At 37.4% G+C, this 12848-nt stretch overlaps 1 protein-coding gene across 4 annotated transcripts in view; it reads left to right on the top strand.

Annotated features, from left to right (window-relative positions):
* PKD2L2 (polycystin 2 like 2, transient receptor potential cation channel) overlaps positions 1–12848 on the top strand; it is a 47004-nt gene that overhangs the window by 28187 nt on the left and 5969 nt on the right. For 3 of the 4 annotated variants that reach the window (XM_027546422.1, XM_027546421.1, XM_027546423.1), the window contains 4 exons: positions 5142–5262; positions 6292–6393; positions 7991–8055; positions 8678–8732. In XM_027546422.1, the coding sequence (XP_027402223.1) occupies positions 5142–5262; positions 6292–6393; positions 7991–8055; positions 8678–8732 (343 nt within the window). The remainder of the gene's footprint in view (positions 1–5141; positions 5263–6291; positions 6394–7990; positions 8056–8677; positions 8733–12848) is intronic. The other variant, XM_027546425.1, reaches the window with a different exon arrangement.

Below are 12848 nucleotides of genomic sequence, written 5' to 3'. Positions count from 1 at the left end.
TTTGTTGATTCACTTTTTCCCTTTGAATAGGCCATACTCTCCTTTCTTTGTATGCCTTGTCATTTTTTGTTGTAAACCAGATAATCACGATGGTGTGATCACTCACCTAGAGCCAGACATCCTGGAATGTGAAGTCAAGTGGGCCTTAGAAAGCATCACTACAAACAAAGCTAGTGGAGGGGATGGAATTCCAGATGAGCTATTTCAAATCCTGAAAGACGACACTGTCAAAGTGCTGCACTCAATATGCCAGCAAATTTGGAAAATTCAGCAATGGCCACAGGACTGGAAAAGGTCAGTTTTCATTCCAATCCCAAAGAAAGGCAATGCCAAAGAATGCTCAAACTACTGCACAATTCTCAAAATTCTCCAAGCCAGGCTTCAGCAATATGTGAACCGTGAACTTCCAGATGTTCAAGCTGGTTTTAGAAAAGGCAGAGGAACCAGAGATCAAATTGCCAACATCCGCTGGATCATGGAAAAAGCAAGAGAGTTCCAGAAAAACATCTATTTCTGCCTTATTGACTATGCCAAAGCTTTTGACTGTGTGGATCACAATAAACTGTGGACAATTCTGAAAGAGATGGGCCACTTGACCTGCCTCTTGAGAAACCTATATGCAGGTCAGGAAGCAACATGGAACAACAGATTGGTTCCAAATAGGAAAAGTACGTCAAGGCTGTATATTGTCACCCTGCTTATTTATCTTATACAGAGTACATCATGAGAAACGCTGGGCTGGAAGAAGCACAAGCTGGAATCAAGACTGCCAGGAGAAATATCAATAACTTCAGATATGCAGATGACACCACCCTCATGGCAGAAAGTGAAGAGGAACTAAAAAGCCTCTTGATGAAAGTCAAAGAGGAGAGTGAAAAAGTTGGCTTAAAGCTCAACATTCAGAAAACAAAGATCATGGCATCTGGTCCCATCACTTCGTGGAAAATAGATGGGGAAACTGTCACTTTATTTTTTTGGGTGCCAGAATCACTGCAGATGGGTGACTGCAGCCATGAAATTAAAAGAGGCTTACTCCTTGGAAGGAAAGTTATGACCAACCTAGATAGCATATTAAAAAGCAGAGATATTACTTTGCCAACAAAGGTCTGTCTAGTCAAGGCTACAGTTTTTCTAGTGGTCGTGTATGGATGTGAGAGTTGGGACTGTGAAGAAAGCTGAGTGCTGAAGAATTGATGCTTTTTTTTTTTTTTTTTAATTTTACATAATTGTATTAGTTTTGCCAAATATCAAAATGAATCCGCCACAGGTATACATGTGTTCCCCATCCTGAACCCTCCTCCCTCCTCCCTCCCCATACCATCCCTCTGGGTCGTCCCAGTGCACTAGCCCCAAGCATCCAGTATCGTGCATCGAACCTGGACTGGCAACTCGTTTCTTACATGATATTTTACATGTTTCAATGTCATTCTCCCAAATCTTCCCACCCTCTCCCTCTCCCACAGAGTCCATAAGATTGTTCTATACATCAGTGTCTCTTTTGCTGTCTCGTACACAGGGTTATTGTTACCATCTTTCTAAATTCCATATATATGCGTTAGTATACTGTATTTATGTTTTTCCTTCTGGCTTTTGAACTGTGGTATAGGAAAAGACTTTTGAGAGTCCTTGGACTGCAAGGAGATCCAGCCAGTCCATCCTAAAGGAGATCAGTCCTGGGTGTTGATTGCAAGGATTGATGCTAAAGCTGAAACTCCCAATACTTTGGCCACCTCATGTGAAGAGTTGACTCATTGGAAAAGACCCTGATGCTGGGAGGGATTGGCAGCAGGAGAAGGGGACGACAGAGGATGAGATGGCTGGATGGCATCACCGACTCAATGGACCTGAGTTTGAGTGAACTCCGGTAGTTGGTGATGGGCAGGGAGGCCTGGCGTGCTGCTCATGGGGTCACAAAGAGTCAGACACGACTGACTGAACTGAACTGAACTGAAACATTTAAGTCTAACAATGTGATAATTTTGGAAATCAGTTGATTTCCCTTCCCCAGGGCCTGCTATGTTTTCTGCTGTGGTTTTTCATTGTTGACTGTCTCCATGCTGAGGATCAGCCTGAGGTGTAAACTTAAAAGGTCTTCTCAGGTCTCTTCTGAACCTGTGCCATTCCTTGGGCATGCATAGTGATTTTCTAATTTCCTCCACATATGCAGGGGGTTTTGTGTTTATTTTTTCAGTGTCCTAGTCTTTAATGTCTGGTTCCCAAAGGGAAGAAAGAAAAAAATGAAGAAGGAAAGGGCATTGAGCCTCTAAATCCCAAGGACATTGCTTCGGCCAGAGAGGGAGGGACTTGCAACCAATGTAGTGAGATACCTGCCTCATCAGCAGCAGCAATCAGAACACAGACCCCTGATGTTTGGACAATCCAATCCTTCTTGCCCACCCTGGCTCCCACAAGCCATGCACAAGCTGCTCCAGGAATACACGCAGGGCCACCTGCCACGGGCTGAGGGATTGGAAGTGCACGTGCACGCGCACACATGCTCACTCAGTCACGTCCAACTCTTTACGACCCCATGGACTATAATCCGTGGCTATACACCAGGCTCCTCTGTCCATGGAATTTTTCTGGCAAGAATGATGGAGTGGGTTGCCAATTCTTCCCCGAGGGTTATCTTCCCAACTCAGGGATCAAACCAGAGTCTCCTGCATTGGGAGATGGATTCTCTACCACTGAGTCACCTGGGAAGCCTAGGAGGTGGGTAGCTGCTGTCAAACTAAAAGTTTAAATTTACTCAAATTGTCCAGTCCTTTCCTAGATGTTGCAAGCCAACAGACTCTACAGAGTTCATTTCAAATGTTACATCAGATTGTGCCAGTGAGACTGTTGTCAAGGTGGTGAGACAGATTCCTAGTGCTCCTTACTCCATCTTCCCCAAAATCTCCATTGTGAAGGCATTTTTGCTGATCCAGGAGAAAGTTAAGAAATTGTGTCCCTAGTTACTTCTCAAGGAGGAGACAGAAGAGAAACCCAGAGCCTTTGTGTGTGTGTTGGAAAGTGGGGCAGGGGGAGAAGAGCAGTGTGTGATAACCTCGCCACACATAAAGCAGGGATCTGAAGTGCTACAGCCTCAAGTTAAAAATAAATCCCTCAGTGACTTGAAGTCGGGGTTTAATCACCTAGGGATTAAATGAGCTTCACCTATCCAGGGAAGCTCATTATCTTGAACTTGGTTTAAGATAGCCCCAAGCTAGAATGTCCATATACACCTGCAGACACATATACAAATCTCTCTGGAAAATAGTATCTTCATCCCAAGTCCTTCAAGTATAATTTTCTGCTCATGGTCAAAGATAACCTCATATAAAAGGAGGAAAAAATCATAAGAACTAACAGATACAACAGACAACAGAAACAAACTCATAGACTTCAAATATAGTAATAGTAATATATTTAGAGAAATAAAACACAAGTCAGAAAATATCTTTAGAGAACAGGATAGTGTAAAAAGTGGCATATTTGAAAAAGTATCAAATACTTATCATTTCTTAAATACAACTTAAGCATTAAAAAATCAAATTAAAAACACTTAAATAAAACCTCATATTCTCCTATGCCAGAGAGAAAAAAGTTTGATTTGCTAAGAAACTTTGGTCTCCTAATTCAGCATTTCTCTGTCATATGTAAAAAGCATTTGAATTCAGTATTAGAAACTAGATAAATACTTTACATATGATTTAGTCAGGTCTCAGGTACCAAGGATGAAATTCCAGAAAACTCGAGTCCTAGGACTCCAAATAGCTGATTTCTTTGAATACATTTTCTTCCTTTATTGTACACGGTGCTATGGTTCCCTTCATGTGATTGGCTTAAAAAACAAGAAACATTCTTTTTCAGTCCTTTGACTGAAAAAAATCATGCAAAGTGTCTGTTGTTCAATCACTAAGTTTTGTCCAACTCTTTGGAACCTCATGGACTACAGCACTCCAAGCTTCCCTGTCTTTCACTGTCTCTTGAAGTTTGCTCAAACTCATGTTCACTGAGTCAGTGATGCCATCCAAATATCTCACCCTCTGTCGTCCCTTCTCCTCCTGCCTTCAATCTTTCCCAGCATCAGCGTCTTTTCTAATGAGTTGGCTCTTCACATTAGGTGGCCAAAGTATTGGAGCCTCAGCTTCAGTCCTTCCAATGAATATTCAGGGTTGATTTCCTTTAGGATTGACTGGTTTGATCTCCTTGCAGTCCAAGGGACTGTCTAGAGTCTTCTCCATTACCACAATTGGAAAGCATCAATCCTTTGGCCTTCTGTATGGTCCAACTCTTGCATCTGTACATGACTACTGGAAAAACGATAGTAAAGTGTCTACATACTAGTAAAAACTCCTTTCCAGGTTTCCCCTTAAAATACATATATATTAACATATATATTACATTTTTATAATTTTTAACGTATCTCTGGTATGTCTGGCAATACCACTGCAAATTAACGATGAGAAAATAAGACTTCAGGTTATGAAATCCTAATTCTACCTCTCCTACTACTGTTCATTTGAGGCCTTAATTTCTTAATTTTTCCATCTATAAAATGAAGCTTTATAACATTTTCAATGCTATTTCACATCAAAGCCAAGTTTTTATATTTATTGGAGAAAATAAAACAAAACTCAGGCTCATGTTTGAGGATCATTACCAGCACTTGCTTGAGACTCGACAAGTGATAAATTGTTGGCATCCTTACACTTCAGTAGAGGAGCAGCAGAAATTAAGCGTATCATTGATAAAAGAAGTTGTAGGGTTCTCGGGTCTATTTCCAAGATGAAAGTCACTTTTGGGGAAGGTCAAAGTATCCTAAGTTTTATAAGGGCACAGGAATGGCTAAGGAGGTAACTGTCAAGACAAGCTGGTAAGGAGGAATCTCAAGGTTCAAATCTTGGAGGTGAACACTGGGTTCACATTGGTTAAATAAATTGAAGCCCCATCATTTCCTAAACTATCTGTTCAGCTATTAAGTCTTGCCTTCAGGGGAATTTTCTACACCCAATTGTATGCTAACAAAACTAAAGCCAGAAAGCACATACTATTTATGCAGTTAGGTATTTTTCCTAGACACATTAGTAACCATTAGTTGTCATGTATGTATGAAGAGATATAATATTTTCTAATGCTTTTCTTTATCCCCATAAAAGATTCACGCAATTTCGTATAGTTCTTGGAGATTTTAATTTTGCTGGCATTCAGCAAGCCAATCGTATCTTGGGACCCATTTACTTCATCACTTTCATCTTTTTCGTGTTCTTTGTCCTGCTGGTAAGAAAGATCGAATATACTCCCTTGTTTTGCTTATATTTTTCAGAATAAAAAACATAATTACTAATTTAGAAGAAATTACAGTATCACTCCTTAGTTGTCAGAACACTTACATTTATTAAGAACTGTGTAGATTTCTAGTAATCCAGCAAGTCTAAGTGATTTTAAGTTGTCCAATGGAGAATGTGACCATAATAGTTACCATCTGAGTGTTTACCGTATGCCAAGAGTTCCTAAATCTTTTACACATATAACTTGAATGTCCCAGGTCTCTCCAGCCTGGGATATTTCACACCAGTAAGTATGAATCAGGTCATTCATATTCTGCCCATCACAACAGCTTTTGGCCCTTATGGCTGAAAGCTCACACCTCTGTCATTTTTATGAGTCCCCAGAATTTATGAGTCTCTCACATGTGCTGGGGACAAACCTATTTGGCCTTCTTAATCAAGGAACTTGCTTTTCTACTCAAAGCACTGCTACTGTCCTCCATGACAACTTTTTTTTTTTGGTCATGCACAGCAGTTATACCCTGATGGTGGGCAGGAGTCCTCAAAGCAACAGATCTGGGCCACAGAGAAATGTGGAGAGGTGGGCTTGAGATTAAGAATACTCTCTCCACAATTCTGTGTTAATCTGCACACTGGTAGTTTTAAGAGCCCTAGTAAAATTGTACATTTAAACACTCTACAGAATTTTAAAGGAAAAAAAAAAAAAAAACCCTATGAACACATATTATTCTAAGTTTTCTTCTGATATCTAACATTAATAAATTTCTATATATTAACCAGTTTATATGCACTATTTTACATTGTTTTTCCCATTTATCATAAACATACTTGCCCATATCCACACACTAAATATTTCCCATTCCACTACATTTTTTATATATAGTCTGAGAGCCATCTCTTACTGAGCATGTTACTTTTAAAATTTAAATCTAATTTTACAAATCCCAGCACCTGTCTAAGCCATTAACTTTTAAACTAAATTTTTACTGAAATACTTCATTTGACTATTTCTCCTCAGAACATGTTCTTGGCAATAATTAATGATACCTATTCTGAAGTGAAAGCTGACTATTCAATAGGCAGAAGGCCAGATTTTCAACTTGGTAAAATGATTAAAAAGGTATGTATATCAAATGCTCCTCATCAGAATTCTGAGGCCAATCTTGTTTGGTTGATACCCCAAGTGGTAGTGCAGGGAGGGGTTTTGGGTTTTTGCTTTGGAAGGCAATGGCACCCCACTCCAGTACTTTTGCCTAGAAAATCCCATGGACGGAGGAGCCTGGTAGGCTGCAGTCCATGGCGTCGCTGGAGTTGGACACGACTGAGCAACTTCACTTTCACTTTTCACTTTCATGCATTGGAGAAGGAAATGGCAACCCACTCCAGTGTTCTTGCCTGGAGAATCCCAGGGACGGGAAGCCTGGTGGCTGCCGTCTATGGGGTCGCACAGAGTTGGACACGACTAAAGCGACGCAGCAGCAGCAGTGTTACTCATATTTGTACTGTTTCACTACCAGGAGAAATGTTCTCTGGCTTTAAAAATGTGACCAGAAAGTATTTCAGAGTTCAAGTATATCAAAAAGCTATTGATCACTAAATGCAAAGCGCTATTTTCTGTATGGAAATATCTTCTTATCAGTTCTAGCCTCTTTCCTTGCCAGCCCAGTTTGGATCATATCACTTCTCTGCTCAAAATTCTTCAAAGTTTCCCTGGGCTTCTCAAAATTAAGTTCAAATTCTTTATTCAAACATTCAAGGGACTTCTCTAGTCTCAAAGTGTCAATGTATCTTTATTCATTATCATTTAAGTATACAATTTTTACTTTCTATGCTTCCATTTACAGCACTGCATGCGCCAGCTAATATTTTGAGCACATGCTTGCTCTCATTGTGTCCTCTGGGCCTCTGCTCATGTCATTCCCTGACATTGCAGGAATATTCCCTCTGCTCTCTCACTGACATTCTATTCTCCCTGTCAGAGAGGAATCTTCCTTTTCCTCTCAACATGTATTATGAATTGTAGCAGAGTCATGTGTATACCATTCTATCTCTGCACATCCTCAGCTCTAACCATAGCATTTCACATTCAAAATGTCCTATTAGCTGTGGGGTTCAGGGGCGCTTAAGAACTCTGTCCAAGAACTTATCTGTGAAAGTAATCTATTAATATGTTCCCCAATGAGATTCCCATGTGGCTCAGCTGGTAAAGAATCCACCTGCAATGCGGGAGACCTGGATTCAATCCCTGGGTTGGGAAGATCCCCTGGAGAAGGGAAAGGCTATCCACTCCAGTATTCTGGCCTAGAGAATTCCATGGACTATAGTCCATGGGGTGGCAAAGAGTCAAACATGATTGAGAGACTTTCACTTCACTTCACTTCATTTCAGTGAGCTTAACTGTGGGGTTTTTATCTTTTATCTCTTGATTATGATGTTGGTTATGTGCACTAAAGTATTAATATCATCAATGCAATAAACAATAGTATTTTTAAAAGATTTTCCCCAAAATTCAAGTGTGATGCCAACTTTTTCACCAGAGGCAGAAACTGTAAGTAGTGACAAGGTGAAAGAAGGATAACCATAGTCTTTGCCTCTACATTTCTTAGGGCAGCAAGCCCCTAAAGGCAAGCATTCCCTCTTTCTTTTACCTTAGACAAAAATTAAAACTACAGAATATATTTCTTATGAACTCTTAAACTATTTTAAATTATGCCCAGAGTTACAACAATGCTCTTGAAAAACTCAAACTAAAAAAACCTGAAACAGATGAAGACAAGAAACGGTAAGATGACTTTTCTTCAATTTTTAACTTACCACTTTAAAGCTCTATATTAGAAACTTACAGTGAGAGTAAGGTTTTGATTATCAACCACCATTTGATGTGCTGATTCTAAATAAGTTGTTAAGACATCAGTAGCACCTCATAATTTCTGAGTGTCATGAAACTCTAAACTAATTTAAAATGAATATAAGGCATGCCATGCCACTCAGAGAAAGCTTTAACAGATAGCAACAGGATTTAACACCTTTAATAGGAAAGTAATGTTCCTCTTAAAAAGGTAAGAAATTATTTTAGTACATGCACATTAACACGTTTTTAGCTACTGAAGTAAAGAAATTTTTACACAAAATATTTAAGAATATACTTACATTTATTTCATCATTTTGGTGTCAAAATGCTTCCCAAATACAGATCTCTGGAAGTGGGACATAATATAAACATGTTTTTACAGCCAGAGATATGATACTTTAGAGAACTTATTAATGACAACACTGTCTAAATAATTAGTGTTATCAGAAAGAACAGAAATGTAATTCACCCTTAATATAGATCTGGCAGTATTTTATACTGTCATTTTCCTTTTTACTAACATATGCCTCTGTTTTTTATTTCATATTCTCAGTATGGAAAACAAAGATTTGGCCGAAAAAGCCAGAAGAGAAGGTTTTGATGAAAAAGTAAGATTTTAATTTTTTCATAAAGAAGTGATAGCTTTATTAGAAAAAGTTCTTATTAAGAACTGAATGATTTGCTTTCTTCAGAGCAGTAGTTGCTACCTCCAGATTTTTCCCAGGATCTAGATCCTTTTTTATTTAGGACAAATTGTTTGGATTCCAGATATTCCTTCTCCCTTATCGGTGCTCTTTGCCAGACACCCTCATCCTATAGCTGTACCCTTCACTGTGGGATTAGCACACAGAGTTTAATGAGTATATTCTATTGAGATAATTATGTAATCATTCTCTTATAATCATTAATGTGATGAATCACTTCAATGATTTTTGCTGTGTTTCAAAGTTGTAACGTATCTATTCAACAAATGACAACATATATATGTTTACTAAATAATTATCAAGCAAATCTTCACATACCACTACCACCCAAGTGAAAAAATAGAACACTGCTCTACTTCTGGATGCTTCCCACTCTCCAATATACTGAGAAAGAGAACAGCAAGATTGAGAGATAAGTATGTACACTGCTAGAGTGAGGGTTCTCATTATCAGACAATGGAATTGCACAAATGGAAAGGTTGAAGGTTAAAATGAACGTTGTGTTGGATTAGAATCGCAGGAGTGTCTGTCTATATGTGAATGTATCTTCTAGTTCTGTACATTGAGAAAGCTAGAGTGACATCCTAGTAGCGATGACACAAGTGTCCAGACCTTGGGTTTCCAAATACCATGCTCCTCTAAAAGGAACCAGTGCTCCTTGGAAATACAGTTAATTCCAGGACTGGAAAGTACAGGTGCTTTGTACTATATACTCCACATAGAATGATGGAGATTTCATAAAAGGACACAAAAAGTCAATGTGGATGGGGCTCCCACTGGCCAAGTCTGGGACTATTTAAGCACTGAAATGAATAAAAGAGGATTCCATGAGTCCACACTGATCTAAATATTTACATGAATAAAAGTCTGAGGAAGAACAGTACATTTCCATACCTCTCCACAAAATACTTAGTACCAAAAGAAAAGGAATAATGTTAGGGTAGAGAAGTCTGGAATCAGTACCATTAACAGTACCAGAACTAAACTAAAATCACATGCCACCTGATAAAACACTGAGAGAAAACACAATCTCTTCTACAAAATTTTCAGAGATGCATAACATGACAAAACACTACATAAAAGAAACTGAGGGACATTTCTAGAAAATACTGGCGTATCTTCTTCAGAAGTGTCAAGGTCATGAAAGTCAAGGTAAAGCTGAGGATCTACACCAGACTGAGATTAAAAAACAGGTAAACACAGTGCATAATCCTGGACTGGATCCTTTTACTATAAAGGCCATCACTGGCACAACTGGGGAATTTGAATGGGGAACTGAGGATTTAGATGGTAATAATCCATCACTATTAATTTTCTGACTCTGATGCTTATACTGTGTGCCTAAAGAAGAATGTCCTTATATGAGGAAAATACACACTCAAGTATTCAGAGGTAATAAGGCATTTGTGTTGGCAACGTTAAATACTTCAAAGGATAAAAAGTATTTGTGTTGTTCTTACAACTTTTCTGTAAGTTTGAGATTCTTTTAAAAAACAAAACTATCATTCAGCAAGCCATTTCGGAAATAAAAGACAACATAAACTTTTAAAAGACATCTACTGTGTACCTGGGAAAAAATACCTAAAATGAACATGAGACTTATCCAAGTAAACTTAGATTTACTTAGAAATCTAAGAAAATTAGATTAGCACATCATTCAGCACCATAAATCAACAAAACACCTACAATATATGCAAGGAAAGAAAATGTAAGCCAGGATTTTTTTATATCCAGCAAAGCTGTGCTTCAAGTAGAAAGGCTCCAACAGTTTTGAAATGTAAAAACTTGGGGAAAACCACTGTATTCCTGAGGATTCTATGTGAGGATCATCTTCAGCCAAACAAGAGATGATTGAGATATTTTAGAAAAAGAAGGGAGAAGATACAACACAGAAAAAGCTGACTACTTATTTCATATGTAATAGCTAAAATGCTGAAGAATTCTCATTTAGAGTTAATAACCAAAAAGAAGAAGCTTTACATATTTAAGAGTATAGTAGTAAATACGATATTGTTTTATTAATTTTAAAACATTTTTCCATATTTTAATATCTTTGAAATTAAGATGTACCTTATAATTGATAACGTGCCATATTTTAGCTGGTGGCAATATTTTTCCTAAATAGCACATAGAATGGTGTAATGGGTTTTATGATAGACTCCATCTCTTAGATACAACAAAATATGGTAATATGATTAAATATATCTGGGAAGTAGAGAGGAAAGAAATGAAGAGGAAGAAATTACAACCCAATTTTTGTTGAACTTCTTTGGTTCTTGTGGAGGGAACCAAAACAAGAAAGGGATGACCTAGGATGTATGAAAAGATACATGACCACAAAAACAAAAATACATACATTCCTAAAAGGAAGCAGTACCAAAACTGAAGATATATCACATGGTAAGATTTTAAATATACCTTAAAACAATATAACTGTGACCAGATATATCTGATGTATCAGTAAAGACAAATAAGCTTAATTTACTTTAAAAGAAAATGTTTTCAGATTGAATCACAGAGCAACACCTAATTCTATGTTATAGCCTAAAATATATACCTAAAACAAAGTGACTTAGAATAGTTAAGTATAAAAGCATGAGCCAAGGTAAAAAGGCAAGCAAAATTATCAGCAGATACAACATAATATAAGTCAAGGTAGAATTCTAAACCAAAAGTTCTAAATGAGACAAAGGGCACTTTATAAGGCTAAGATCAACTTTAATAGTCATGATTATCTATGCACCAAATAATATGGCATCAACTTCCATAAAGACTACTAGACTTAAGAAAATGGAAAACACTTAAGAATGCACTAAAAGTAGAGAATAGATCAAGAAAAAAAAAATGAAAGGATTTAAAGATACGTATGTGATGAATAAAGTGATTGTACAGTTATGTATTAACCTGTGTACTCTCAGAAGATATACCTGGTTTTTCAAAAATCCACTCATGAAAATAGATACTTTGGGCCATAGAGAAAACCTCAATAAATTGAAAATTTATCAAAACTGAGCCCAAAAGAGACTTTTAAATCCATTCTATAGAAGAAATAAAGTCATCAAAGAACTACTTCTAAAGTAACACACATAAAGTAACACACATATACCTGTGGCGGATTCATTTTGATATTTGGCAAAACTAATACAATACTGTAAAGTTTAAAAATAAAATAAAATTTAAAAATAAATAAATAAATAAAGTAATTCAGGCCCAGATGGTTTCACAAGGGAATTTTACCAAATTTTTAAGGAATAAATAATTTCAAGTTATTTGATTTGTTCAGAGTGAAGAGAAAACTGAAAACTTCTAAACTATTTTTATAAAGCAACTATATAGTGATTCTAAGAACTGGTAAAGGTTGTATTCTTCAAAAAACAAAACAGAAAAAAAAATATCACATATATCATAAAGCAAAAATCCTAGATAAGTATTAGCAAACAGAATCCAACAGAATACCATATGACTCAGATAGGATTTATTCTAAGAATGTAAAGATGATTTAAAACTATATAATCAACTAAGTAACATAATTCATTCTATTTATAAATCAAAACAGGAAAATCACATTATTATTTTCCATAGATGCTGGGTATTTGATAAGATTCAACATCAATTTTGAGCGGGAAAACAAAACAGGAATCAACGGACTCTTACTTAACATGATAAAAACAAATTTACCTCACCCCAAAGCTAGCACCTTACCTAACAGGGAAACACTGGACATGTCAAGGACAAGACAAAGATGTATTAGAAGGATCACTCTTATGGAGTGTATAGAACACTCTTATGGACTCTGTGGGAGAGGGAGAGGGTGGGAAGATTTGGGAGAATGGCAATGAAACATATAAAATATCATGTAGGAAACGAGTTGCCAGTCCAGGTTCGATGCATGATGCTGGATGCTTGGGGCTGGTGCACGGGGACGGCCCAGAGGGATGGTATGGGGAGGGAGGAGGGAGGAGGGTTCGGGATGGGGAGCGCATGTATACCTGTGGAGGATTCATTTTGATATTTGGCAAA

The sequence above is a fragment of the Bos indicus x Bos taurus genome, chromosome 7 (assembly GCF_003369695.1).
Source record: "Bos indicus x Bos taurus breed Angus x Brahman F1 hybrid chromosome 7, Bos_hybrid_MaternalHap_v2.0, whole genome shotgun sequence".
Lineage (NCBI taxonomy): Eukaryota > Metazoa > Chordata > Mammalia > Artiodactyla > Bovidae > Bos > Bos indicus x Bos taurus.
The sequence above is the reverse complement of the archived record's forward strand: the minus strand, read 5'-3'. Positions and strand labels throughout refer to the sequence as shown.